Source organism: Stegodyphus dumicola, chromosome 4 (genome assembly GCF_044657685.1).
Source record: "Stegodyphus dumicola isolate Sdum_Otavi_A_Nest chromosome 4, ASM4465768v1".
Lineage (NCBI taxonomy): Eukaryota > Metazoa > Arthropoda > Arachnida > Araneae > Eresidae > Stegodyphus > Stegodyphus dumicola.
In genome coordinates, this window is record NC_140771.1 from 50356215 (window position 1) to 50383638 (window position 27424).

Sequence of the window (27424 nt, forward strand, 5' to 3'; positions counted from 1 at the left end):
GCAGCTCTCTGTACTACATACGGATTTTTTTTAAATAACGGCCAATCTTAAAGTTAGGCACTTGTATATTAATCCAAAGTTAGTTTTAGTTAAAGTTTTAGTTATCAGTTTTATATTCTTACGTTCAGACCACAAGTGGTTGGTCTCTGTATTCCGAAGTTCCGGAAACCTCTGTAAAGATAGAAAAAATAAAGGGTTTCGTATACCCTTCCTGTGTGTATTGTCTACTTCACAATTTATTGAACATAGCTTGAGTAAGCTCCCTGTTCCGAGTCAGGATAGTTCATGTTTCCAAAGTACGAGGGCTATCCAGAAAGTAGATTACGTTTTGGAATAAAAAAATAAACAAAGTATAGGAAACAAATTTTATTATATACAGATGAAAGCCACACTCAAATACTACTTTTCTACATAGTCACCATACAAATTAAGGCATTTATCGTAGCGATGTACGAGCTTGGAAATTCCTTCGTCGAAAAATTCGGCCGCCTGCGCCTTCAACCACTTCGTTACCTCTTCTTGCCTTCCATCTTGCACAAAACTTGTGGTAACCAAGCTTTTCGCTGATAATTTCGTGCAAAAAACTTCGCGAAATTTGTGGAAAACTCAAAGAAAGTTCCGTTATTGTGAAATTTCGATTTTCACGGACTTTAGCATCGACTTTTTCGAGAAGTTCGGCGGTCACTATGCTGGGTCTCCCACTTCGATCTTCGTCGTGAACATTGGTTCGGCCATTTTGAAATCTTATGACCCACTGACGCACTCCACCTTCAGTGATAATGTTGTCCCCATACACTTCACGAAGCTGCCGATAGATTTCTATCGGTTTACAGTTTTTTGCAGTCAGAAACCTTATTACTGAGCGCACCTCGCGGGATTTTCAATTAACGCAGACATTTCAAACCGTCACAGTATCTGAACGGAGCACAGCACGAACCTCTCACTAGCACGGCTAGATGCAGACTGAGCTGCGCAACGCTCTGACCCCAAGATGGCCGCGCTAGCCCCGCCCCTAGCGGACACAGACGGAAACGTAATCTACTTCCTGGATGGCCCTCGTAAGTAAAGAGGAACACAAGTCCGGATACACTTGGCACTTTGTCAATGTAAGAACATCAGTGACTTGAAGATACAGCCCAGTAGCTATAAGTGCTCCAAGCAACTCTAATCTAGGAATAGTTACTTCTTTGGCAGGCACTACTCTTGATTTACATAATACCAATTGTATCAAAAGTTTTGGAAGAATTTCTATTAAATTCGGCCCCATTTCGAGGCAAGCATTCAAGGAATTCCCATTTTCATCCTTCAATGATGCATCGAATACAGGTCGCACTTTCGTAGTCAGACTGGAATCCTTGATTACTGCTTGATGAGATGAATAGTGACCAGTATCACTATTATTCAGAGCTATTTCAATTACACCTTCCTCGTGCCAGTTTTTAATCATACCATCATATTCATCGAAAAATCCCATCTTCTGCAGTCTTCGTGTATTGGCGAAAAGTCTTTTTTCCGCTTTATCTTTATTATCTTCAAGAATCCGATGACTATCCTTCCAAGGCAAACAGACTGCGTACCTATTGCCCTCAATTACTTTAATGTTCTCTAGGAAAAATTTAATCGTTTCATTTTCTAAATTCTCCTTAGTCTTCACTTCCTCCGGATCTTTTATGCCAATTGTCTCTAAATTCCCTAGTTCTGTGAGATCCAAATAACAAAGTCCGACGGTATCAAGCAAGGTATTATGACTTTGCACTGGGCCTTATAGGGTCCAACCTAAGGCTCCTATATACCGTTCGGCTATGTTTCGTTTTCAAACCGTTGTTCCGTTTTCTTCAAATAGCCATTCCGTCCTGTCGAAGGACGCCAGTTGTTTGAAATTAATTAATTTCTTGACTTATTTAATAACTTCGGACAAATGGTAATATATTTAGCAGAGAAAACCTTTTTAATTAACAACGAACTATTTTATTTAGCATTCTAAAGATTACAAAAAAGAATAACATTCCACGCATTATCACGCTCAAAGCAATATATAAAAAAAATCACTGTTGCCACAAAAAATCTACATTATAATGAACATATTAAATTATTGTGTATTAACTGAGTTCGTGCACGTTCCTGAACATCCTTTTTGTCGATACATTAAAGATTTTTTAACTAATTACTCGCCCTGTCTTGCAATTAGAACCATCATTACATCCCTATTTTATCTAATCATTTCCTGAACATTATCATGTACATAAATTGACCTCGTCTTTGTAACTGATAATTATTACTTGCAAATTATTCTCTTGCTGGTGAACTATTAACAACCCTTTCTATTGCCAACCTTTTCTATTGCTATAACAACTTTCGCTCTTGCTACCTTTATATTATATTGCTCGCCTTACGGAAATCAGCGTAAAATGGTGGTACCTGGGCTGATTGTGCGCATGCGCCAACGTAGGTGGTATGAATAGCCTGTTAGGTATTCGCACCGTCGGTACGATTAGCCACTGCGCGTCTTTAAAAAAGGCCCAAGTTGCGCCAACAAGGCTGTTCTCTCAACAATATCCGCATTATCTATTGCAGGTGTACACATATCCACGCTATTCCTACGTTTGACACTGTGCAATTTAATTTGATGAGGACTGAATGTTTATCAGGCCTTTCCTAGGAGAAGAAAAACCACGGAACTCAAGTTGAAATTTCCCTTTTCATACTACAATCAGTTCAACTAACTTTGGCGGAACAGAATGATAATTTTTTGGAGTGAGATTTTTCACTTCGCAAATCTTTTCACTTCATTATATTCATTCATTTTCACTTCCTTGGTACCATTAAAAAATTAATGTTTGCTACCATTCACCATCGTTTTACACCATTCTTTACTCTTTAACAGCAGGCTGAAAGGCGTGCGTAAATGTGCAGAATGCAAATTAATGTGTATTTGATTTCTAAGTTTATTTGTGTTAGCCGACGTAATATTATTTATATGTTTCATTATATTTTTGAAGCAAAGAAGTGCATGCTATTAATATTAAATATATGATTCTTTTTGAGTATCATTCACTTGTAATAAAGTAATTAGTAATAAAGACTTCGTCATATAAAATTTTGTATAGTAAAATGGGTCTGTTCAAGAAACCGAATCGAAAATTTCGACAGCGCGAAGCTCGGCCAGACTCTGAGGATGAAAGTACTTCTGAGCTTCCAGAAAACAAGGCTAAAAGTGTTAAAACGGATGTAAAAGATAAACCTTCAACATCTGTAGAGGTAGATAATAATGCTTCGGCTTCTAATTTTTCAACGGTACCTCTGCAGAGGGAAAAAGAAGAGAAAACTGACGCCACTTTGCCAAAAGGTACAAAACTTTTGAGCTTTCACGATGAAGAAGATGGTAAGTGTATTATTTTGTATTAAAATCTTTTTGCTGTTTGTTTGCATTTGTGTATAGTACGAGAGTAAACTTCAATGTTTTGCCAACAGTAAATATAGCTGAAGTTTCTGTTAGTTTACAAAGCATAGGTGCACTGAAGAGCCCTATAACAATATGAGGCATGTCATATAATAAAGAGCAGGAATTTCGCATTATTTATGTGCGCGTATATGTTTGTGTATAAAGTTGGCATATTAATTGTACTAATTTTCATACAGTAATCACCAAATCTCAGTATTTATGAATAAAAAACAGATTTAAGTGATATCATATAAATAAATAGGGTTTATTGGAACTACTCTGATATGTGCCCTCAAGTCGCCAAATTTCTCACCAAACATTTTTGGCGAGAAACTTCACGCTGCCATATTACTATCTAAATTTTTTGTCTATATTTCGAACTTTAAGCCTAAAATGTCTCCAAAAACGCGTTTTTCGCACATGCAAAAACTACGTTTTGAACACACGATTTAAGCTAAAAATCCGAAACAAAAACAAAAAATTTAGATAGCAAAAATGTAAAGTTTCTAACCAAAAATATTTGACAAGAATCCATGTACACAGCGACACGTTTAACTTAAAAAAAATCTACGAATGGCGCAATGTAGGCAACGAACGAATCTACGAGCTCGCACACCTCGCTTTAATAAAGTAACATAACAACAATGAATTTCAAAGAATACCATGTACACACTATTTAAACTTAAAAAAACATCTACGAATTACGCAATTTAGGCAAGGAACGAATTTATGATCTACGCACACCTCGCTTTAATAAAATAACATAATAACAATAAATTTCAAATAATACCATGTACACAGTGTTCTGTTTCAAAAACAACAATAACGACAGAAATTCATACTAAATAACAATGAGCATAACATTCTACAAAATAAGAACAAGAATAAAATAAAATGCACTTACCATGAATTAATGCTTCTTCGAGCAGCAGATACTAATTTCATACTGCCTTTAACATGTCGCTACATAATCACTATCGTATTTACATGACAGCCAGACACACTCCTGAAAATTCATACTATGGTTCACAAATAAATAAAATCACAAATCCCTACTTCTATCATGCACAGCCATTAAAAATAATCTCCCAGACCCTCTTTCCACACCTCCAAATACCCACTACCCCTCAACAGGATGGCCACAATGATATTTCTTTTGCCGAACTTCAATTCAACAACTTCTACCATTTTATCTTTCCCTCCCATCTTCTCAGACACAGACGCGAATCAACGAGCTCCAGTGAAAGATTGTTCAACGTCAACAGGGTTGCCATAGAAAATGCAATCGCGTCAATAACCAGCGCAGAACATATATCGCTACATTTGGTGAAATTAGGGTGCATATCAGAGTTGTACCGGTTTATTTTATAAAAAAATTAAAAGATATATATATCTATGTAAGATAAAAAAATATGAAAGCAAACTTCTAAATTTAATTCTCTAAAACCTCTTTTATTTTCTATTTCATTTGGGAACTTCATCTACCTGTCCTAAAAATAGCGCTTAAGTCTAAACTGCATCATTCAAATTAATCATACGATCTTACGTAACCTTTAATGCAGATGTCTCTTGACCAAATTGCAAACCAAAACTTTTCTCTTCATGTGGTTCCATCTTGCATAAGTACACGCTGCCGTATTACTATCTAAATTTTTTGTCTATATTTCGAACTTTAAGCCTAAAATGTCTCCAAAAACGCGGTTTTCGGACATGCAAAAACTACGTTCAGCTTTGCTCTCTAATCTGCTAAGATGTAATTTCGCTGCCTTGCTTTGTATCTCAACAACATCAAAAATGTAAATCTTCTATGGAAAGGCACGACTAGAGTGCCAAGTGATTGTGGCCACAAATTATCAATTGCAAATAAAAATGCAATTAAATCTGCCTCAACTGTTAAGTTTTTGGGGCTGATCTTTGGAATATGGTAACTGGTGGTTTGGCGACATTTTGGAGGCGATAAAGGTTAAACTAGACTTAAGACTAAGATAAACCTAGGACTTTGGTAATAATGTGAGAAGCACTCAGTTCCGATTAGGCATTATTTTGTGTGAGGGAAATGAGAGATCATGAGATATGTCATGTGACATTAATGGACAAATTACAGTTGTTTAATCGGAAAAGGGGGGAAATCTGGAAATTTCGTATTTAGCTATATTCTGTGTTGTGTGAAACGTGACATTAATGGACGAATTATAGTTCTTTAATTGGAAAAGGGGGTTGATTTGGAATAGCTTCATTGTGTGTTGTTAGTTTTAGTAAATAGTGTTGATTAATTTTCGGATTGCATGGCACTATGTAAAGCTATGTCAGCTAGTAGATTGTTGGAAAAAGTATTAAGTAAATAAAAAGAAAAGAAACATGTCTTTACTTCGTAAAGACAAAATGGCGGTGATAAAAAAAATAAAGGGTTGCTGTAGCAGAGTTGGTCGCCAAAAAATCGCCAAGTTACCATAATCCAAAGATCAACCGTTTTTGGATATAGCTGAGTTAACATTATTGGCATACGACACTATTAGAATACTTCCTCTTCAATTTAGCATAACTACGCATCGACACTGCTCCGGCATTTCCTTGTGCTCATAATATTTCATCTATATAGAGTTCTAACTGATTAACATGTAGACAAATGCTACTCCTCTCAACCCTACAGCTACTAAACAACTAATGCTTTGAAAAACATTTAACTGCATTTACTGTTTTACATGTAATACACGAGATCTAGTATACATTGGGCAAACTAAGAATGGTTGATCTTTACATTACGGTAACTGGTAGTTTGGCGACATTTTGGAGGCGATAAAGGTTACTACCTGGGACTTTGGTAATAATGTGAGGAGTACTGAGTTCCGATTACGCATTATTTTGTGTGGGGGAAATGAGAGATCATGGGATATGTCATGTGATATTAATGGACGAATTACGGTTCTTTAATCGGAAGAGATCATGGGATATGTCATGTGATATTAATGGACGAATTAAGGTTCTTTAATCGGAAAAGGGGGGAATTTGGAGAAGTATCTGTGGATATATATTATTTTGTATTAAGCTTCATTGTGTGTTGTGTGAAGTAGGGTTGAATAATTTTGGGATTGTATGGCGCTGTCTAAAGTAAATTTGAAATTTTTAATACGTTTGTGTGATAATTCAAAAGAATTGGTGGAATGGTGCATGAGTGTAGGTTTAATTGCGGATAAGTATGAATGTCCAAAATGTGGGAATGAAATGAGATTGTGTGAAAGGAAGGATATTAGTGATAAGTTTGAATGGCAGTGCAAGAAATCTGGTGAAAATGCACATTTTGTGAAACGGAGTATAAGGAAGAGTATGTGGTTTGCTGAAAGTCGTTTGAGTATGGGTGAGATTTTATTGATTTCTTATTATTGGGTGAATAGATTGCCAGTTGACTATTGGATTTCAGATTTAGAAATTAGTAGTAGGACTGCAGCTGATTGGAATTCTTTTTGTAGGGAAGTGTGCGTGGAATTTTGCGAAAATGATATGGGTATGCTTGGTGGTATGAATGTGATTGTGGAAATTGATGAGAGTAAGTTTGGGAAGCGTAAGTATGAGAGAGGTAGGAGAGTGGAAGGAAAATGGGTGTTTGGTGGGATTGAAAGGGGTAGTAATAAATGTTTTTTTAAGGTTGTGCGAGATAGAAGTAAAGATTGTTTATTGAGTTTTATAAAAGAATATATTTTACCGGGTAGTATAATTATTTCAGATTGTTGGAAATCATATCAATGTTTGGAGGATGAAGGGTTTAAGCATCTTGCTGTAAACCATAAGTATTATTTTAAAGATCCGGAAAGTGGTGCGCATATGAACACAATAGAGGGCACCTGGAGTGGTATAAAAAGTGCCATTCCTAGGCATTGCGAGAAGGAGAATTTTGCTTTTTATTTAGCGGAGGAAGTTTGGAGGAAAAATTCGGAAAAAAAATCGTTCAGTAATTTTATTGAATCCATAATAAAAGTGTATCCACCATGTAAGGAAGATTCGGAAGAAGATTAGGTTAGTTAGACTTTATGTGAGTAGTATTTAGTTCTGATTACGCATTATTTTGTGTGAGGGAAATGAGAGATCATGGGATATGTCATGTGATTTTAATGGACGAATTACTGTTCTTTAATGGGGAAAAATCTGGGAATTTTGTATTTGGCTTTATTCTGTGTTGTGTGAAATAGTGTTTGTGAATTTTTGGATCCCATGGCCGTAAGTAAAGTGAATTCGAAATGGGTATTTAGTGGTATTGAAAAGGATAGTAAGAAATGTTTTTTAAGGTTGTGTGAGAGAGAAATAAACATGTTTTATTATGTTATTTATTTTACGTGGTATCTTGCTTTGAAAGATAAGTATGATTTTAAAGATTCTGAAAGAGAATGAAGAAAAGTGTATCCGCCACGTAATGAAGATTCTGAAGGAGATTAGGTAAGTTAGTATTTTTAATTATTTTTATGCATTGTTGGAAATGTAAGGTGGAAAGGAATTTGGTATTATTGGGAAAATTGTTATTAGCAATGATTTAGTTTAAAGTAATTAGGATTGTAAGGTAATTTTTATTAATTGAATGTATGTGCTCATGTATATTTTAAGTGGTGTTTTTGAATTTAATTATATTTTAATGAAATGATAGTTATTTTGTGAATTTTATACTTGTAGGAATTTGGTGTATGTTTAAGTTGAAATAAATGTGCATGGAAATAATTTAAATATTTGATAATAAATATTTGTAATGCTTCATGTATGAATTCGTTGGTGACGTGTATAATGTAATAGATGATTTAGAGGTAAAAGTTTTTGGATATTTTATTTATTTTATATGTGGAAATGTTCATATTTGTAAAGGGTAAATACTTTTTCGCGATCATGTAATTTCATATATGTTCTTTTTACCGGGTTTAAAGATTGAGAAAATTGTCATGTATTTTCGTGAAATTTTTTTAATTTATGAGATAAAAGCAGTGTACATGGATATAGTGAAGAGTGTGCGCAATGCCATTTTTGTGCAATTCTGAGATGTTTTTTTAAGTAAAAATAAGTCGACGTGTACATGGTTCAGTGATATTTTAATGAAATGATAGTTATTTTGTGAATTTTATGCTTGTAGGAATTTGGTTTACGTTTAAGTTGAAATAAACGTGCATGGAAATAATTTAAATATTTGATACTAAATATTTGTAATGCTTCATGTATGAATTCGTTGGTGACGTGTATAATGTAATAGATGATTTAGAGGTAAAAGTTTTTGGATATTTTATTTATTTTATATGTGGAAATGTTCATATTTGTAAAGGGTAAATACTTTTTCGCGATCAGGTAATTTCATATATGTTCTTTTTACCGGGTTTAAAGATTGAGAAAATTGTCATGTATTTTCGTGAAATTTTTCGAATTTATGAGAAAAAAGCAGTGTACATGGATATAGTGAAGAGTGTGCGCAATGCCATTTTTGTGCAATTCTGGGATGTTTTTTTAAGTAAAAATAAGTCGGCGTGTACATGGTTTATGTGTATGTGTTATTTTGAAAAACGCGTAAGGTGTATGGTATTGTGCACTTTTTCCGACTTTTGCAGTGAATATTTGTCATGATTAAGCAGTTTTGTTTGATAAAATTTCTAGCATAAGTGTAATTCGGCTAGTAGATTGTTGGAAGAAGTGTTCAGTAGATAAGAAGAAAAGAAACATGTCTTTACTTCGTGAAGACAAAATTGCGGCGGGGGAAAAAAAATAGAGGGTTGCTGTAGGGGAGTTGGTCACCAAATTTTCGCCAAAAAATCGCCAAGTTACCGTAATGTAAAGATCAACCCTAAGAATAATCTTAACATTAGAATAAATAACCATAGATCCCACATTAAGAAAATTTCTAACAACAAAAATAGTATTAATTCCACTACCAAGGAACTTCAGTATTTTAAAATTCATGTCTTTAATAATATAACTATCAAAATTTTAGATATAGCACCTAATCGTTAGACTTTTTAGAGACTAATAGACCTTTTTAAGGAATCTCTGTATGTTTTGCAGTAAGAATGCTTTATCCATATTGATTAAACTCTTCCATTAATAATAAATCTGCCTTTTATGCTAATGTATACAAACAATTCAATGATTTTAGTAAAAAAATGCAAGGAGGTAACCAGTGGAATTGGAAAAAAGTTATGACTTCTAGTGCTAGTTGGGAGATTCGGATGTTAGATCATTCTGAATATTGACATCCAGATTTTAGACTTTGTACTGTATTTATTTGGTACTTCTTTGTTTTAGTGGCTGCCAACCATATTTGGAAATTTTAGATTTATGCCAAATTTCAGTTATAATGTCACCAAGCTTGTAAAGCGCAAATGTAAAAATAAACAATATATAATAGTAACAAAATAATACTGGCATGTTGTTTTCTGAGAATTTTTTTAAGAATCTATTTTACAAGGCCATAATTTGGAAATTCCTTTCAATGATTCGTTAAAAACTGCAGTTGTTTCATACATATTTAGCCATTTGTTACACCATTTCATGGAAGTCAGTTTTTTTTCCCAAGAATATATAAATATAATAGCGGTGACGAATGTTAATCTAGAACCACTGAACCAGTTTCCAACACAGAGGCACTTCTTTTTCCAGTTCTTAACATTGTACCTACAAATGCTTTCATTGTTAACATAAGTTTCACGTTGTTGCCATTTTTGCATATGCATTTGTCAGGTAAAACATCTCTTCCTTTAAAAAATAATATGGCATCCACCTCATTTTTTGAAGAATAAAAGTTAAAAAATAAATTAAAGAATGTTAATGTCATATTTACACATACATGCAAAAAAGTATTGAATATATTTTTAATAAACAATGCAATTTTTAAAACCTCATCAAAAATTAATAAAATAAAAACATGTGATGAGAGCAAAAATGCAACACAGTGCTGTATATACGACTATGTAGTCAGGTATAAGAATACGCAGCTAGATTTTGTCAAGATATCTTAGTTGATTGGCGATTCAGTCTCAGGGATTGCTGTAACAAAAAAGTACCATATATTATTTCTTTGTTTAGGAATTTTATATTCATTTTATTGAAATTTCAGATGGTGAAGTATTTAAATTAAAGAAATCCAACTACAGCAGACGATTAGCAAAGCAGCGAGAAAAAGAGAAAAAGAAGAAGGAAGAAAGTCAAGCTTCTACTAGCACTACTGCAAAGGAAGATCCTCGGGAGGATGTGCAGTGTGATTCCAATACTAACAACAAAAGTAAATCCAATGTAAGAACTAAATAGTTCCTTTTACATTAATATTTCCTTTAAATTTTACTGTTTTATTTATTTATTAGTTCAAAGGAGCAATTTGCCGAGAAGGGCTATTAATTTTGTTTTGGCATTTTGCGTTGGTTCTTTATAAAAGGCGTTTCACTCTTCAGATTGTGGCCTCCAAATATTAGAGCCCTGCATTATATTTAAAGAAATTAAATAATTAAGAATTTGCAGGAATGTATGCATGTTTCTTGCACTGTGAAAAAACTACAGTTCCTAGAGACATCAAATTTTGAATAACGTAGTCCTTCACTCGAATATGGGCATGTGGAAGACCAAATTTGGAATTTGTTTTATTATCTATTTCATATTTTGTAAAACTTTAACAAATTTTTGATGAACAAACTCAATGATTTCAAAGTGAGCAATGGTGACACTGCACAGGGGGGGGAGAATTTTATCTTTAGTGTGTGAGACTGTGTATCAGAAGTTCTAAAGATATGCTGTTTTTAAATTATTTTGTGATATTGCTGTTGAATTGAATTTTATGGTTTAAGTGCAAAGAATATGATATTTAATTAATAAAGGTCACACACAAAATGTTAAAAAAATGCCCCTTTGGGCATAATATAAGATCTGAAAGCTTTCAGTTTTTTTTTAATTTGCAACAGTCCTTTGTTCTCTTTGTTAACAAATGGGCTTGTATTGACTTTATCAAAACTTTAGGTATGAATTATATGCATCTATTTTTTGCCATCAGCATGCATACTAGGAATGCTTTTTCTTTTTTATAAGAATTAGGAATGAATTATTTATTTTTAATTTTTATGCATTGCTGTTGAAAATTTTATGTACTGTGTTAAATTGTAGACAAGGTAGATTTTGTGCCCATCTCATATTTGTATTTTCTGAGTAATTGAAAGCACTATAATTAGTTAAAGTAAACTTTCAAGAATTTCATGAAACATTTAAATACTATGCTTATAGTTTGGTTGTCATTATTATTATAAATTTCCGGCCCACAACAGCTAATGGCATGTTGTTGCTTTGATAAGTTGGATAAAAAACACAGAATAGTAATAACTTGGTTTTATTTACTTGCTAGATAAAGCTTAATGGCCTCTTGTAAAAAATAGATACTAATGAGATTTATATAATTATGATTTCCACGGACAATAGTTTGTAGTTGTTGATCAATTTGGACTTGTACCAATTATTAAGACAGATTTAAGATGCTCATTGGTTAACTTAGATCTGTAATCATTCTTTGTGTACTTCATTTCGGAGAAAGTTTTTTCACACAAGTAAGTAGTACCAAAAACAGAAAACAGCACACTAGCAAATTTATGCAAATTATCAAATTGTACCAGTGGAAGACTCTTATAAAATTTCAACAAAGATGAGTTTGGAAATTTTTTCTTAATTATATCACTGCACTGTAAATGAGTAATTTTCATTTGAAGTTCTGGGCAAGGGTTTTAATGTCAGTATCTAAAGGATTTTGAAAAATCTTAATTTCATTCGCAATGATATCAAAGTCTGAGAAACAAGTATTAAAATTTATCTTTAAAGCACTCAAAGCTTCAATTGCAAAATCGATGAGAAATTCAGTCACAGTACTGTAGCTGAATATTTCACATGTTTTAAAATGTGTGAAATATTTTTACATAATTGAGATTGAAATAGTATTATTTTCTGCTATAATGATTTGGTATTAAAATTTCTATCGGTGCTCGAAGTTAAAAAAAGCGCTGAAGGACTTTTCTGCAACTAAGCCAGTGTACGACAGTATGATATGGTAAGTCATTTTCTCCTATCTCTTAAATAAACTTGTGGAATTGTTGTTGATTCAGCCCAGTGGATCTGTTGAAATTAACAGCTGATATGACTGGTTTTAGAACTTCTGACATATCCAAACATTTCCTGCACAAAGACTGTTGATGAATAGTATCATATAAAATAATGGTATCGAACCACCATCATTTTCTACTGCCTTTGACACAAGAGCAACCACTCTAAAAATATCTTCCCTAGTAGTCGTGTCATGAATACTATCAATATCAAGTTCTTCATATACTTCATAGCTTTTATCTACTCTTAGAATAAAAGTCAACACCTCAGCATTATTTGACATATCCGTTGACTCATCCAATGCCAGAGAAAACCACTCAAGATGTCCATTTTGCGAGACAGTTGAGAAGATATATTTTCTGCTATGTCTTCAACCCTAGGAGCCATGGTGTTTGTTTGACAAACTGACAGTTTTGAATTAATTTATGTTTTTGGGGTACATTTCTTTGGCTACTGCAATTACGCATTTTTGATCATTTCTCCATCGGTAAATGATTTCCCACGTTTTGTGATTTCAAGAGCCACATGAAAGCTGGCACGAGTTGCAGCCTCTTGTTCAGTATTGTCTTACGTAAACAAATATTGCTGCAATTGAAATTTGCGCTTAACCTGTTCATAGCAAGTGTCGTGTATATGCGATGCAAGGATTCCACTCTTACCAACCCAGCATTGCGTAAACATAGTATGAAAATGGAACAATTTTATTTGAAATTTTAAATGCCAGTAGATGGTGCTAACTGGTAATGGTTTTCACATTGGTTAAGTCATGTGGCTTTCGACCTTCATGTATGAGCATCAGTTTCTGTTTTGTGCTTCTGGTTTTGATAAATTTATTGGTGTAAACAAACTGGGAATCACAGCTGTTTAAGTTAAAGACATACTGGCCTGTTTGTTTATTTTGTTAGGAATTCCCCCCTTTTTTTTTGTTGTTGTTGTCTTCATTTTTATTCTTTCCATTTTTAGTTATTAGAATGTGGGGAAATGCATTCAGCTCAATGTTTCCTTCCTCTTTTTTTTTTTTTTTTTTTTTTTTTTGTTAGGAGAATGTGGGAAAACTCATTTAGCTGACTATAATGCGTGTAACATTGCCGAACTTCCATGATGGAAAAACGCGTACCAGTTATCCAGTTTATTTTAAAACATGAGATTAGACTTTCTTGGTTAATTAAAAAGTAACTGTACAGCATTATTACGGAAGGAAAAAGATATCAGCTTTGTCGATGCATGATGCATCTTACTTGTTCGGCATATGCTCGGCGAAAAAAGTCGCCATTGTCCTGTGTGTCAAATCTCGTTTTGAATTATTCCACTCACAGCAGAATTATTAAATTGGAATTTAATTACCTACAGATAATTATTGCTTAATTTTCTTTTACATTTCGTATTTGTAATTTTGTTTTCATGTGTATAGTATTTGTTTTCATGCTTATAGTTATAATTTTAGTATTTTGAATTTTGCATGTTTAATTTATTTCTATTAATGTGACATTCTTTATATTAATACATATTAATAATTAGTATATTACATACGTAACTTCAAAAATTGAGGTCATTATATTAAAATGTTGATTTTATATGAATTTTTCTGTAAAAGTAGGCTTAACAGCTGAAAATGCGTGGGCCGGTGGTGGCGTTTCATTTCAGGGGGTTTGGTCCCGTGACTGCGCTTCATTCTCTGCACGTTGGCCCTCAAAGGGTTAAGCATCAAATTTTTCTTTTCGTAAACTTCCTGTTTATGAGTAATTTTGAAAATGTTTTGTTTTATAATGATGTTTAAAGTTACATTCTTTGAGAATGGTGTGGTTTCGTTGTAAATTAAACGTAATGCTTTATTGCTGGGATGAAATCACAAAATATTGAAAGTCCCATTGATCTTTGAATGTTCTGCACTCACTGTCTACTTTTCAATTCTTTTTCATATTAGTAAATCACACATGAAAACAATAAGTCAAATAAAAATTATGTTATATATGGGTGTTTGGAGGATCGAAGATGTCTTTTAAACGGGGTTATGCACTACTTTATTTCACAACAGATAATTGCGCTTCCTTCGACTTCCCTAGAATTTAGTTATGCTGCGCTTTCGAAAGGACTACTAGCACCATCTGTTAGCAGTTTCGTATAGACTGTACTGCTAAGTAATGTGCCTGCCTTCTAATTTTTCAGTATATGTATTAGAATTTTAAAGATGGAAATCTGAAGTATTAGAATGAAGACATAAACCTAATCAAATGCACACCTAAGCATTAGTTTTGTTTGCATTTGTAAATAAACTTTATTGTATTTTGAATTATAAACTGTTCCACTTTCTTATTATTCCGCAATTTCTTACCTTTAGACTAAAAGACTCACTTTTAATCCAGTTTGATTTTAATTTTTTTACTAAACAATGTTTCTAAAATAATGTGGTTACTAGAGCTTTCCAGTTAGTTGGATGCTGGAAAGTTGAGCTACTAGTGTATCATTATTTAAAAAATATGTATTGTATTTGATTTGCATATATATTCTAGGAGTCATGGAATATTCTGTCTGGAAATGATGCTGAAGATATGGAAGTTGAATCAGATGAAGACCAAGAGAAAAACAATCCTTTCAAGAATGTTTTACAAAGTTAGTCAAGTTTACAATATAGATTCATAATAATCAATTTTTTTTGGTTTACTTGTCTTTTTTTTTAATATAAATTTCCTTAGAAGTGTTTGTTCTCTATAAATTTGTTAATGAGTGAAACTGGTATTAGAGGTTAAAATTTTAAATTGTCTTGTAATTCTTCCATTATGTGCTTGCCACATTTTTTAGCCTGTATGAGAAAGAAGCCAAACACATTCCAAGACCCAATGATAGCACTGTCTGGAAACTATGTGTGTGTCTGTGTGCAAGTAACAATAATTAAATAAGCACTTGCATATTATTACGACAGTACTGCAAAATGCATGGCGGGTGCATAATGGAAAAGTACTGTTTTCTGTACTGCAAGTAAAATAAATGTACTCACTTCTGAACTAATTAAAAATGTGCATTCCTTTGCTTGACAATGTGTATATCAATATTTGCCAGTTAATTTAACACTGCTGCACTAATTAAAGCTTTATAATCCTTTACTTGACATTATGTATATGAACACTTCTGAATCAGTTACGAACTTTTACATTTTATATAACATAACAGAGTCCTAGCTTCAGTTTATATAGCTTATAATATCTGTCAAGAAAAGATGATGCTTTATTATTTGTTTACTTTTTTTAGGGAATTCTTTGTATTTCCTTCGGGAATTTCAAGATGTTTGTAAAACATTATTGAGAAAACAACGACATCTCACCAGTTTTTTTCAGGTATTGAAGTAATGAACAATATGAGAATATTAAAAAATCTGGCATTTTTTTTAATTAGTAAGGCATCATTTCATGCCAAATGTAAAAATGGCAACCTTAACAATATATACAGATTCATAAAAAGAATGGCTATTTTTTTAAATAGAAATAACAAAGACCAATATAGGAATTCACAGATAAAAGTATGTATCATTATTCTTGCTAGTTCTACAGAGAATCAGTAATAGTTACATTTGACAAAACTGAGCTCTTGCTGCCAGAAGTAAATAAAGTGAATAACTCTGAAGAAAGGAATGCATGAACCTTCAAACCAGCATCCATTCTATAAATTCTTTTTTTGGGGGATACAGTCTTTTGTTGTAATACCATTTTGTTTCTCCAATAGTAGTAATATCAATTTAATTTTATTATTTTCTGAACAAAGTCTTCCAGTATAAATGATAGTTCTGTCTTGAAAGAACATCTCAATGATGTTCAATGATATTTTGTTATTTGGCAGTTGCCAAAATTGCATAATGATGATTCCTTTTTTTTGTGGGGAGGAGTTGAGCGTGCCATAAATAAACAGAAAACATCAAAGGGAATGTTACTAGATTGATGTTTATTCTTTCCATTTATTCATAATACAACATTGTATAACTGTTCGTGAGCCAAAATACACATTTTGCTACATTTGGCACACAGTTATGACTGGTGCCCCCCTTAGCAATAGAGTTACAGAAGCATTTTCATCACAAGTGAAATTAAATTGTTTGTATATTTTTAATTTTCTTTTTATATATTTTGGTGTTATTTTACTTCGGAAATATATATCAAGATAACAAAATAATTTATTTGACCTGTTTTGAATTATGGCTAGTGGTTATTTTGACTTTTTTCTTCCCTGTTTATTAGAAGGCTAAGTGTAGTAGCATCTTCACACAATTTGTTTGGATTTTCTTTTAATTTTTATGCATGTCATTGGACAGCTGGTTGGAACCAAAGTGAGGCTCACCCTTCCTAAAATGTTAATGTGTTAAACGAGTTTCATGTTTCTTGTCTGAGAGTTTTTGTAAGTTCTTTGCCTTATTCTATGCCATGTAGTGCTATGCTACAATTGTTCAATTCTTTGATAATTTTTTTTTAAAAATCTGTTCTTATTAATCATGCTGCGTAGAACTATTAGAAAAAAATATTTATTGAAAAAAGAAATGGTAAAAGATTTACAAGAATTATTCATTGACCATTCTGTTTCTGGAATTAGTTCTAATAAAGATATTTGTTCTGTTTTATATGATGAAGCTTGAATTATTCTAAATATACCAAGTGATACTGATTAACCAATGGACAGTTCTGTTATTCCTTCAAAAAGAAATTGCCATAATATTTCACCATCTGGTTCCAAGGAGGAACAAGACATTCCTTCATCATTTCCATATTGTTTTGATTCTAAAATTAAAACTCTAATTAAACTCTAATTAAAGGGATTAAAACTCTAATTGGGGAGTTCAACAAATTAGCTTTGAACAAGAATTTAGTTGAGGATAACCAAAAAGATGACAAAGGCATGGAACAAACCATGGTTCAGTTAGAAAACGGAAGCAAATTAAATGTTTTGAAAATGAAGAAAATCGATCAGAAAATGAAAAGAGAGAAAATGATGGTATAGTGTGGGAAAAGGAAATTATTTCAGCAAATTCACAGGGAAGACTTTCTCTTCAAAATGTTTTGCGAGATGTAGGTGGACCAGCTACTTTTGCTAAGAGAAAAGTAATTGATAGGAATATGGGAAGTGTACGAAAATTTTTTTCAAGTGGGAAAATATTTCAGTTAATGATCCAAATCCTGGAGTACAAAGTCCTTTAGTGAAACAATCCCTAGGGACAGATTTTCGGAAATAATGAAAGATTTGCACTTTGATTTGAAATCAACCAGATTGCAAAGATTACAAACTTATTCATTTGCTCTTGCTTCATAGTTATGGAATGCATTTATTAAGAATTGTTTATTGTGTTTCAAACCAAATGAAGATATTACAATTGGTGAACAATTATTCTTGGCAAAGACAGAATGCTGCTTTATTCAGTATCTGCTGCTATTCAGTAATCTGAATAAACTCAGAACAAAATTTTGCCTTTTTGCTTATGCACAAAAGAAAATGCATGAATGGATATCGTTATTTGGAAAAGGTTAAAGCAGACCAGTTGAAGGATCTATTAAGTAGCATGCCGTTTATTGGTTAATTGACTGCTTATGTGACAGCAGAAAAAATTGTTCCTTCAGACAATTTCTTTTCTTCTTTGAATTTAGTAAAACAATTTAGGAATAAAGGAATTAACTATGTTGGCACAGTCTGTCATGGGGGGGGGAAGAGAACATGAATGTGAAATATTCATTATATTCTAAAAAAATTGTCAACTTCATCCAACTCTGGAAATTACATCAAATGGGAGGGGGACATTCAAGGTTGCAAGATTTTATAATATAAATATGGAATAAATTCCTTTGATCAAATACCCCAAAAATATTTTGGCAAGTCATCACGCCGATGTTGGAAAGTACATGCATATTTTAATATTCTTGATTTATTTATAAGGAGGTGATTTTATTTTAGATGTGTCTGAACAGCTGCAAGGAAATTAAATTTCTTCAAAGAACCTTTTTGTGACCATGAGAAGCCTAAACGGTGTTCCTTCTGAAAATAAGCATAAACAATGTCATATTAAATGTAAAAAAAAAAAAAAAAAAATGAAACTAAATGTTTGTGCAAGGTGCAATAAATATGTATGTGGGCCTTACATATGGAGAATTGCAAAATTAATCATTTGTGTAAATTGCAAAGACAAATAATGCAAGTTATTTATTTCATTTTTAATACTTGTGTTTTATTTTAAAAATAAGAAATAATAAATATCAGTGATTTTATTGTAAAAGAGATATTGTTGCCTTGTAATTCTGTAAAATAGAAAATAAATTTAAAAAAAACATTTTGGAGGAATTTAAACCCCATGACAAAAGTAAATATAATGAACTGAGTTTTAACATATTTTATTAAAAAATTCAAAAGTGCTTGATTTTTTCCCCCATTAGCTACATTGCTGTCAAAGTGACTGCACACCATAGTGAGAGGTAAACTGCAAGTGATGTAATGCTAGTGGTAATTGAAAAGTATTGAAAATCTTTTTAATTTTATTTATTAAGATTTCATGTAATTGAAATTTATATTACAAAGGTTATATGATTGCAAAATAAAAAGATTTGAGATATAGAGCTAAATAGTTACGTGGAAACAGTAATTGTCTAGGAATCATAACAATAAATAATCCTGAAATGGACAAGTTTACATGTATGTATGATGAAACAGACTTACATGTAATGATATAGATAAGTTGATGGCATAGATATTGAAGATACTGATCTGTAATAAACAGCAAACTTGGCAGCCGAGGCACATTTTTTATACTATTGTGGTTAGAAGAAAGCAGCATGGTAGCATCTTAACGACAGCAGAAGCAAACTGTGTAGTTATCTGATATGGAAGCTTGTTCAGAGAAAGGTTTTGATTCTCAAAATTTTGAGTTAGGAATTAGCTATGCCATCATCATTATGTAAAAGTCATATGATGGATTAATCTAGAAATAATTCAATCTAGAAAATATTTTTAGTATTTTTAGAACTAGAGAGGGAAAGTATCCAAATGAAAATGAAGAATTAAGGGGCTATTGCTGATTCAAGTTATAATTTTGATTTATATATTTTTTATTTTGCACACACACATGTTAAAAAAATTTTTAGGAATTTTAAAGAAAATTAACCAAAATATTTCTTTTCTTTATATTACTTTATTTTTCTGAATATAATTTTGAATATGTGAAACAGAAAATATTTCTGTGGAAAGTTTTCTTTCTTTCTTTCTTTTTTTTTTTTTTTTTTTCTTTCTTTCTTTTCTTTCTCTGTATTTTTAGTATGTTTCTAATATTTTGCAACTTTTATTTAGCTCTTTTGAGAGATTTAATTATCAAATAAAATTATGGAAATTAAAATCATGCATTTAGAACTATATTTGTGGATGTACAATTGATATTTGTTATAATGGTGGAATTAAAGTCTGCTTTTGACAGCAACTGATCCATCATAATGATGGTCTGCATCTGTGGAGAGTATATAAAATCCATTTTCAGTATAGTGACCATTCATTTTAACACCTTTTTTCTTTGATCTGTGAGAGATTGTTCATTGTGTTTCCATTGCAGTTCTATCTGAGCTCTTGTGAATGGCCTGAATACATAATCAGCTGGAACTTAAATTGATGGTCTGGTTTTCTTTCTCCCCCCTTCTTATTGCTACTCTCTTCCCTTTGACTTTTTATTGGTTTCATTTGTGATTGGACTAAAACAATAGTTGCTTTATGCAATTTTTTCTGTGACTAACTTATTTTATTCTTAATAATAGTTATATAAGCTGTTTTCATGAATGTTTTTGCTGATAATTTTAAATTTGTTTCTCTTTCTCTCTTTCCCCCCTTTTTTTGAGTGTGTATGATTCTATGTATTTTAATTAAAAATGTGAGTTACTCATACATTTTTTATATGGAATTCATTTCAGTAGGACATTCTTAACCCTGTTTGTTAAACTGGGTTAAGAATAAACAAAGTAGATAAAAGCAGTAGGAAAAAAGGCATTATCAGGGAAAACAGAATAGTATTAAATATATTAAATAGTATTTTAGTAGATCATACTATGTAATGAATATTGAAGAATAAAATGACGTCTTCCACACACATGACAAACATTTATTTAAACTACGAAGACGTTGAACAGCAGAGTAGAAACATGATATTACACAGTGCTTAGCCCTTCTCGCTTACATGCAATACTCACCATTGACTTTGGCTAACTACCTATTAACTAAGTATAAGTGTTATGCAGCAGAGAACTCGCTTATCATGCGCATGCGCTAGGGAAATCAACGGCGGTTGCCAACATACCCCCTTTTGTCGTTGATTCTCCTATTCCTGAAAAGTAAAACAAAATACATATTAAACAGTATTCAGTCCTGTAATTGTACAACAGTTTTGATGTGTAACGGGAGTCAGGGGTTTGGTTAACACATCAGCTCCCATTTCACTGGTAGGTATGTACTTCACATTTAATTCACCGCATTCATACACTTCACGCACAAAATGATGGCGAATGTCTATGTGCTTTGTACGGAAGTGAAACACAGAGTTCTTCGTAATTTTCTGAGCTCCTTGATTGTCGCAGTATATTGTTGTTGGGTGTTCTATGTTGTAACCCAGCTCCTTCAAGAAACGACGTAGGTAGACGGTTTCTTTGGCGTCCTCAGACAGAGCCATATATTCCGCCTCTGTTGAAGATAGAGCTACACTGCATTGTTTTCATGATTCCCAGGTTATGGCTGAACCGCTTAATATATATACAAAACCGGTGTAGGATTTTCTATCATCAACATTTGATGCCCAATCTGCATCCACAAAGGCGATGAGTGGTCTTCCTGTTTTCGTATAAATTAGTCCTTGATCTTGTGTTCACTTTAGATATCGAAGTATTCTTTTCGCAGCATGCCAATGTTCTTTTCCCGGATTGTTGTTAAATTGACTTGAGAAATTCACGGCGTATGTGATATCTGGCCTAGTAGCTACTGAAAGGTACATTAGTGATCCGATCAGATTTCTAAATGGAACATTTTTCATGTCAGCAATTTCGTTTTCGTTTTTAGGACTCATCTCTTTTGATAATTTTTTGCTGTTATCTATAGGTGAAGACACGGATTATTATACCGATTTAAAATATCATCAACGTATTTCTTTTGAGAAATTTTAATTGAATTCTCATTTTGGTGAAATTCTATGCAATAATGTAACTTCCCCAAGTCTTTCATTTTGAAAGCAGAAGCTAAACTATTGCAAATTGTTTCATACGTTTGCTTAGAATCGGTAAAAACAATAAGATCGTCTACATAAACGATTATAATAGTTTCACTGTTAGGCGTCTTTTTAATATAAACACAATTATCTGAATTAAGAGATTTAAATTTCATAGATTTCAATTTTTCATCCAACTTTTTGTACCACTGACGTCCTGACTGTTTAAGACCGTATAATGATCTCTTTAAAAGACACACCTTATCTGAATTAGTTTTATCGCGTCGCGAAAACCTTCGGGAATGTCCATGTAGATTTCTTCATCTAAATTTCCATTTTCATAGGCCATTACAAAATCTAATTGGTAACCTTTGAGATTGTGTTCTACTGCGTAGGCTAAAACTGTTCTTATGGAACTTAATCTAGCAACAGGGGAAAAGTTTTCAGTGAAATCGAGACCAGGGATTTGAGCGCACCCTTTAGCAACTAGCCTAGCTTTGTATTTTTCGATAGTGCCGTCGTGATTATATTTTAATTTAAGAACCCATTTGCTACCAATAACTTTCTTGTTTTCAGGTCTGTTTACTAATTCCCAAGCCTTTTCTTGAACAAGCGAGTTATATTCTAACAGCATGGCATTATGCCAATTTTCAGCATATGGTCCATTTAATGCTTCTTGCACCGTAGGATTAATGCTTTCCTCAACAACATTTTGAGTTTGTTCATTTTTATTTACAACTGTATAGTGATATTCCTTTTCAGGCCTTCCTGGCAAACCTGTTTTTAGTTTCTTGGGTCGACCAGGCCCCCTTTTAATCAGGATAGGAAGCATTGATTCGCTATCTAAATCACTTCCACTTTCTTTTTCAGCTTCAGAGCCAAGTGGCGACTCGCTGCCGTCCAGAGGTGATGATTTTTCACAACATGTTTTATTTATAATTTTTTCCTCCGGAGTGAAAGGCAGATTTATTTCTTGCTCTGAGTCATAACTACAGCAGTTTTCAAACTCATTAATAAATTTTATATCTCTGCTTATTATCACTTTACGTGCCTCAGGATCCCAAAGTCTATACGCTTTTGATTCATCAGAATAGCCAATAAAAATACATTCTTTAGATCGAATATCAAATTTGCCTATTCCTAGCCTTTTATTTAGCGAAAATGCTTTTTGGCCAAAGGTTCTGAAGTGAGAGATAGCAGGTACTCTGCCAAACATCACTTCGTAAGGTGTTTTTATTTCGTTTTTGAAACCTCGCGTTGAACAGCGATTTCGAATGTAAGCAGCCGTATTGACGGCTTCGGCCCAGAATTTCTAAGGCAGATTAGATTGCAATAACAAACATCGCGCCATTGAAACTAAAGTGCGATTTAATCTTTCGGCGACGCCATTCTGGGCTGGTGTGTAAGGAGTGCTCATTTTGTGTTTTATTCCCGCATTATTAAGAAATTTATTAAAGTCTTTCCCTAAATATTCTAGCCCGTTATCGGTTTGCAGGATTCTGATTTTAGAGTTAAGTTTATTTTCAAAAGATGCTTTAAAATTTCTGAAAGCTTCTTTAACCTCATCCTTAGATTTCAGAAAATAAACACGAACATATCGAGATTTATCATCGATAAATGTTGCAAAATAAAATGATCCACCGATTGATTCAGTTCTCATGGGACCACATAAATCAGAATGAATTAGATTCAACAATTCAGTACTTCTATATTCAGATTCTTTGGGAAGAGGGGTTGCGGTTTGTTTACCCTGAATGCATACCTTACAAGTAGAAAGAGAGTCATTTTGAGAAAAAGAAAGACCTCTAACCATGTTATTTATTTGAAGTTTTTAAGATAATTTTCATTTAAATGGCCAAATCTTATATGCCACTGATCTATTTCTTTAGCAATTGATACAGATTCAAATATTGGCATGACAAAATAAAGATCATTTTCGCGTTTAGCTAAAATTACTGTTTCGTTATTAGAATTAATTATTTGAGCACATTTTTCTTTGAAAATTACTGAAAGATTATTTTCAGTTACTTTAGACACTGAGATTAAATTATTTTTCAAATCAGGTACACACAATACATTTTTGAGTGTGATATTTTCAGTTTTAGAACCTATGTAAACGTTAAATTTAACAGTTCCTTTTCCAATAGCTTTAACAGTTTTATCAGCAGCTAATTTAACATAAGTGTCACCTACCTCGTGAATTTCTTGAAACATTTCCTTGCTGTTACACATATGCGATGTTGCACCACTATCCAGACAAAAAAGTCTTTAGAATTACTATTAGTGCATGCTACGGCTTTTTCTCGCTCCAAGGAATTCCGTATTTTTGCAGACATCGCAGTTTCACTAAGGTATTTGCTTTTAGTTTCTTTACTTTTCTTCCTACATTCCGATGCTCTATGCCCATAGATATGGGAGAAGTTGCATCTGTAGTTTACTGGATACTGTCTTCGGTTTGCAGACTTATCTGCTTTCGGTTTAGGAACCGGTCGTTGAGTATACTTCCGATCTTTCGAATAGAATGCATGTTGTTGTTCAGAAAACGATGAATCTTTATTTTTACGAGCGGTAGCTTCTTCCAACAGTTTAATTTTCAGCATTTCTGGAGAAGGCAGTTCATCACGAGATTCGATTGCTATTCAAAAGCTTTCATAAGAGTCCGGTATGCTATATAAAAGCAATATTGTAAGCAAATCATCCGGAATATTTATTTCCATTTCTTTAAGTTTGTCTACAAGAATGAAAAAATCATTTAGATGATCAGTCATTTGTTTTGAATCACTTATTTTTGTAAAAAGCAATTTTTTTAGAATTGTAGCCTTTCTAGCTGGTCCCTTTGATTCGTAAATAGAATGCAATTTACGCCATAGTTAGTGAGATGTTACACAATTCTTTACTTGTGGAAGTTCACTGGGTGAGATGGATAGGATTATATCTGCTCGTGCTTTTTGTTCAGTAGTTTTCCATTTAGCAAATTCTTCATCACCAGGTTCTGGTTTCGGAATTTTCCCAGTTACATAGTCCTAATGATCATTTTTAATCAGTATTGCTTCCATTTGCAACTTCCACGTATCAAAGTTGTCCTTGTTTAGCTTTTCACTTGACACTGTATTAGTCGTCGCCATTTTCATTTCAGTCGACACAGCTTGGCTTGCCGAAAGAATTTAACAATGGTAGTTGCAATGCACAGTTAAGCGCTATCTGGGCCCATAACCTATGAAGAATAAAATGACGTCTTCCATACACGACAAACATTTATTTAAACTACGAAGACGTTGAACAGCAGAGTAGAAACATGATATTACACAGCGCTTAGCCCTTCTCGCTTACATGCAATACTCACCATTGACTTTGGCTAACTACCTATTAACTAAGTATAAGTGTTACGCAGCAGAGAACTCGCTTATCATGCGCATGCGCTAGGGAAATCAACGGCGGTTGCCAACAAATATACATAAACATACTTTTTATTTATTTTCAGTCAAAGTGTCAACTTTCTTTCTAAAAAAATTTCTGTTGTTTACTATGAATTTAAAAGGTGGAGTTATTCCGGATGCTGCAACAATTTATGCCATGAAGAAGCATCGTCAAATGGCAAGGGAAATGGGAGATTTCATACCTGTTGAAGATCCAGAAAAAGAAGATGATACAAAGTCTCGATTAATAAGGTTTAGTGTCTTTTTTTCCCTTCTCCCTTTTTATGATGCATACAATTTAGGTTTAGAAAAATTTTTCTGTTTTTAAAAATTTTGACTATATGCAGGTGTATTAAATTGATATTTATATTCTCCATTTTTTAAACTATATACAGTCAAAAGTCTTTAATCCAAACTCCTCGGGACTTTGGCGATTCCGGATTATCGTTTTTTATGGATTATAAATCATCAGTTTAAATCTGGTAAGATGGCAAGCAGAAATTATAAAATTAAAAATATGAAACCGTAATTTATGAAATAAAGAACAATTATGATCTAAAAAGTATCAAAATTTACAAAAAAAAAAAAAAAAAAAAAAAAAATCTTAATATTTATTTGTTTACTTTATTAAACATTTCTTTCAATATGCGCGTGCGTAAAGCATACATTATGCAAAGTCGAAATTAGAAAATTGTAACCAGAAAACTATTTGATGTGTATTCGTGATATTTATAATGACGAGGAATTTGATTTAAATCATATCAAAGACGGAGTACATCGAGATGAAATACTACATTTAGTAAGGCATTATAAGCCTAATAAAATAAAAACATCTGCCCTGAAGATGAGGATAGTGCTGACAAATCAACTTCCAGTTCATTGCACGACGCATCGTTTCCCCCCCCCCCCCCGGCAGAGCAGCGTGAAATTGATAAACAGATTTCGGAATGGTTAGAGAAACAAATCACCTCTCTGTCACTTTATTCATGCCTTTATCCATTTTTTGCAGCAGTTTCACTTTTAGTTTAATGGACATTGACACATGCTTTCGCTTTGTAGATCCTTTGGCAGCTCCAGAATTGGAAACTCTTTTTGACATAATCGAAAGTTCAAGCTTACTTTTTATAAAATTGCTCTAACAGTCTGCAAAAAATAAGCCGGATCCAATTCGAAGATTAAGGAACAACGCAATCTGCAACATTAACTGAAATAGATAATTAGATAATTTTAACTTAGCTTATACTGACCATTATACATTAAACGCGCATGCGTAAACGCATTAAGTCTTTAATCCGGACGTTCATAATCCGGAAGGATCTATAATCTGGACCTCAAAGCTACAAACTTTCTGCGCATGCGTAAACGCATAATGCATCTGGATTATAGATCATTCCGGAGTATGGACGTTTGGATTAAAGCATTTTAACTGTATAACTATTAAAAGAGTGTGTTGAGAGGCTGTAGACATAAATTTGAAACAACACATATATAGATGTAAAGATGCATATTTAGATGAAATGATATAGATAAGTTGATAGCATGAACATTCAAGACGTTGCTCCATAATAAACAGCAAACTTGGCAGTTGAGACAGATTAAATATTCATTTTTATTTAAATTTATATTTGTGGCCACAAATTGCTTGGCGCTCTTATGATGCCCGATTCAACATATTTACTATTGTGAAATAGTAAATATGTTGAATCAGGCATTATATGATACTATTGTGGTAAGAAGAAAGCAGCACACCAGCCTTCTAGTGACAACAAGAACAGAAGCAAAATGCATAGTTTTCTGTTCTGGAAGCTTATTAGTAGAAAGGTTTCAGTTCTCAAAATTTTGAGTTTCAAATTAGCTATGTCGTCATCATTATGTAAAAGTCATATGATGGATTAATATAGAGATGAAGCAGTCCAGAGTCCAGGAAAAGTTACTACTATTTTTGAAATAGAGAGGAGAAGTACTCACATTAAAATGAAAAATTAAAGGGCTGTTGCTAATTTAAGCTATAATTTTGATTTACATATATTTTTTATTTTACACATACTCTTTTTTAGTGTGATATTTTATGGGAAACAGTACTAAATAAAAATTGCACATTAATCTTTATTCAATAGCCCTATCTAATCCCCTTAAACTTTATGCAATAGCTAAATCTTGGTACAATTTAAAATAATGAATAATATTGTTAACATTACTTTAATGTTACATTTTATTAGAATTTTGTATAATTTTTTGAAATTTAGGGCGTTTTTTACAAGTGCTTTATTTTGCTACTGA

General features: G+C 32.7%; 1 protein-coding gene across 1 annotated transcript in view; it reads left to right on the plus strand.

Moving 5' to 3' along the window:
- The first annotated feature begins 2895 nt into the window (after nt 1-2895).
- LOC118198608 (PAX3- and PAX7-binding protein 1) overlaps nt 2896-27424 on the plus strand; it is a 111182-nt gene continuing 86653 nt past the window's right edge. Inside the window, exons 1-4 of the mRNA XM_035370333.2 lie at nt 2896-3382; nt 10518-10693; nt 15043-15142; nt 25267-25396. Of these exons, the coding sequence (XP_035226224.1) occupies nt 3112-3382; nt 10518-10693; nt 15043-15142; nt 25267-25396 (677 nt within the window). The 5' untranslated portion in view covers nt 2896-3111. The remainder of the gene's footprint in view (nt 3383-10517; nt 10694-15042; nt 15143-25266; nt 25397-27424) is intronic.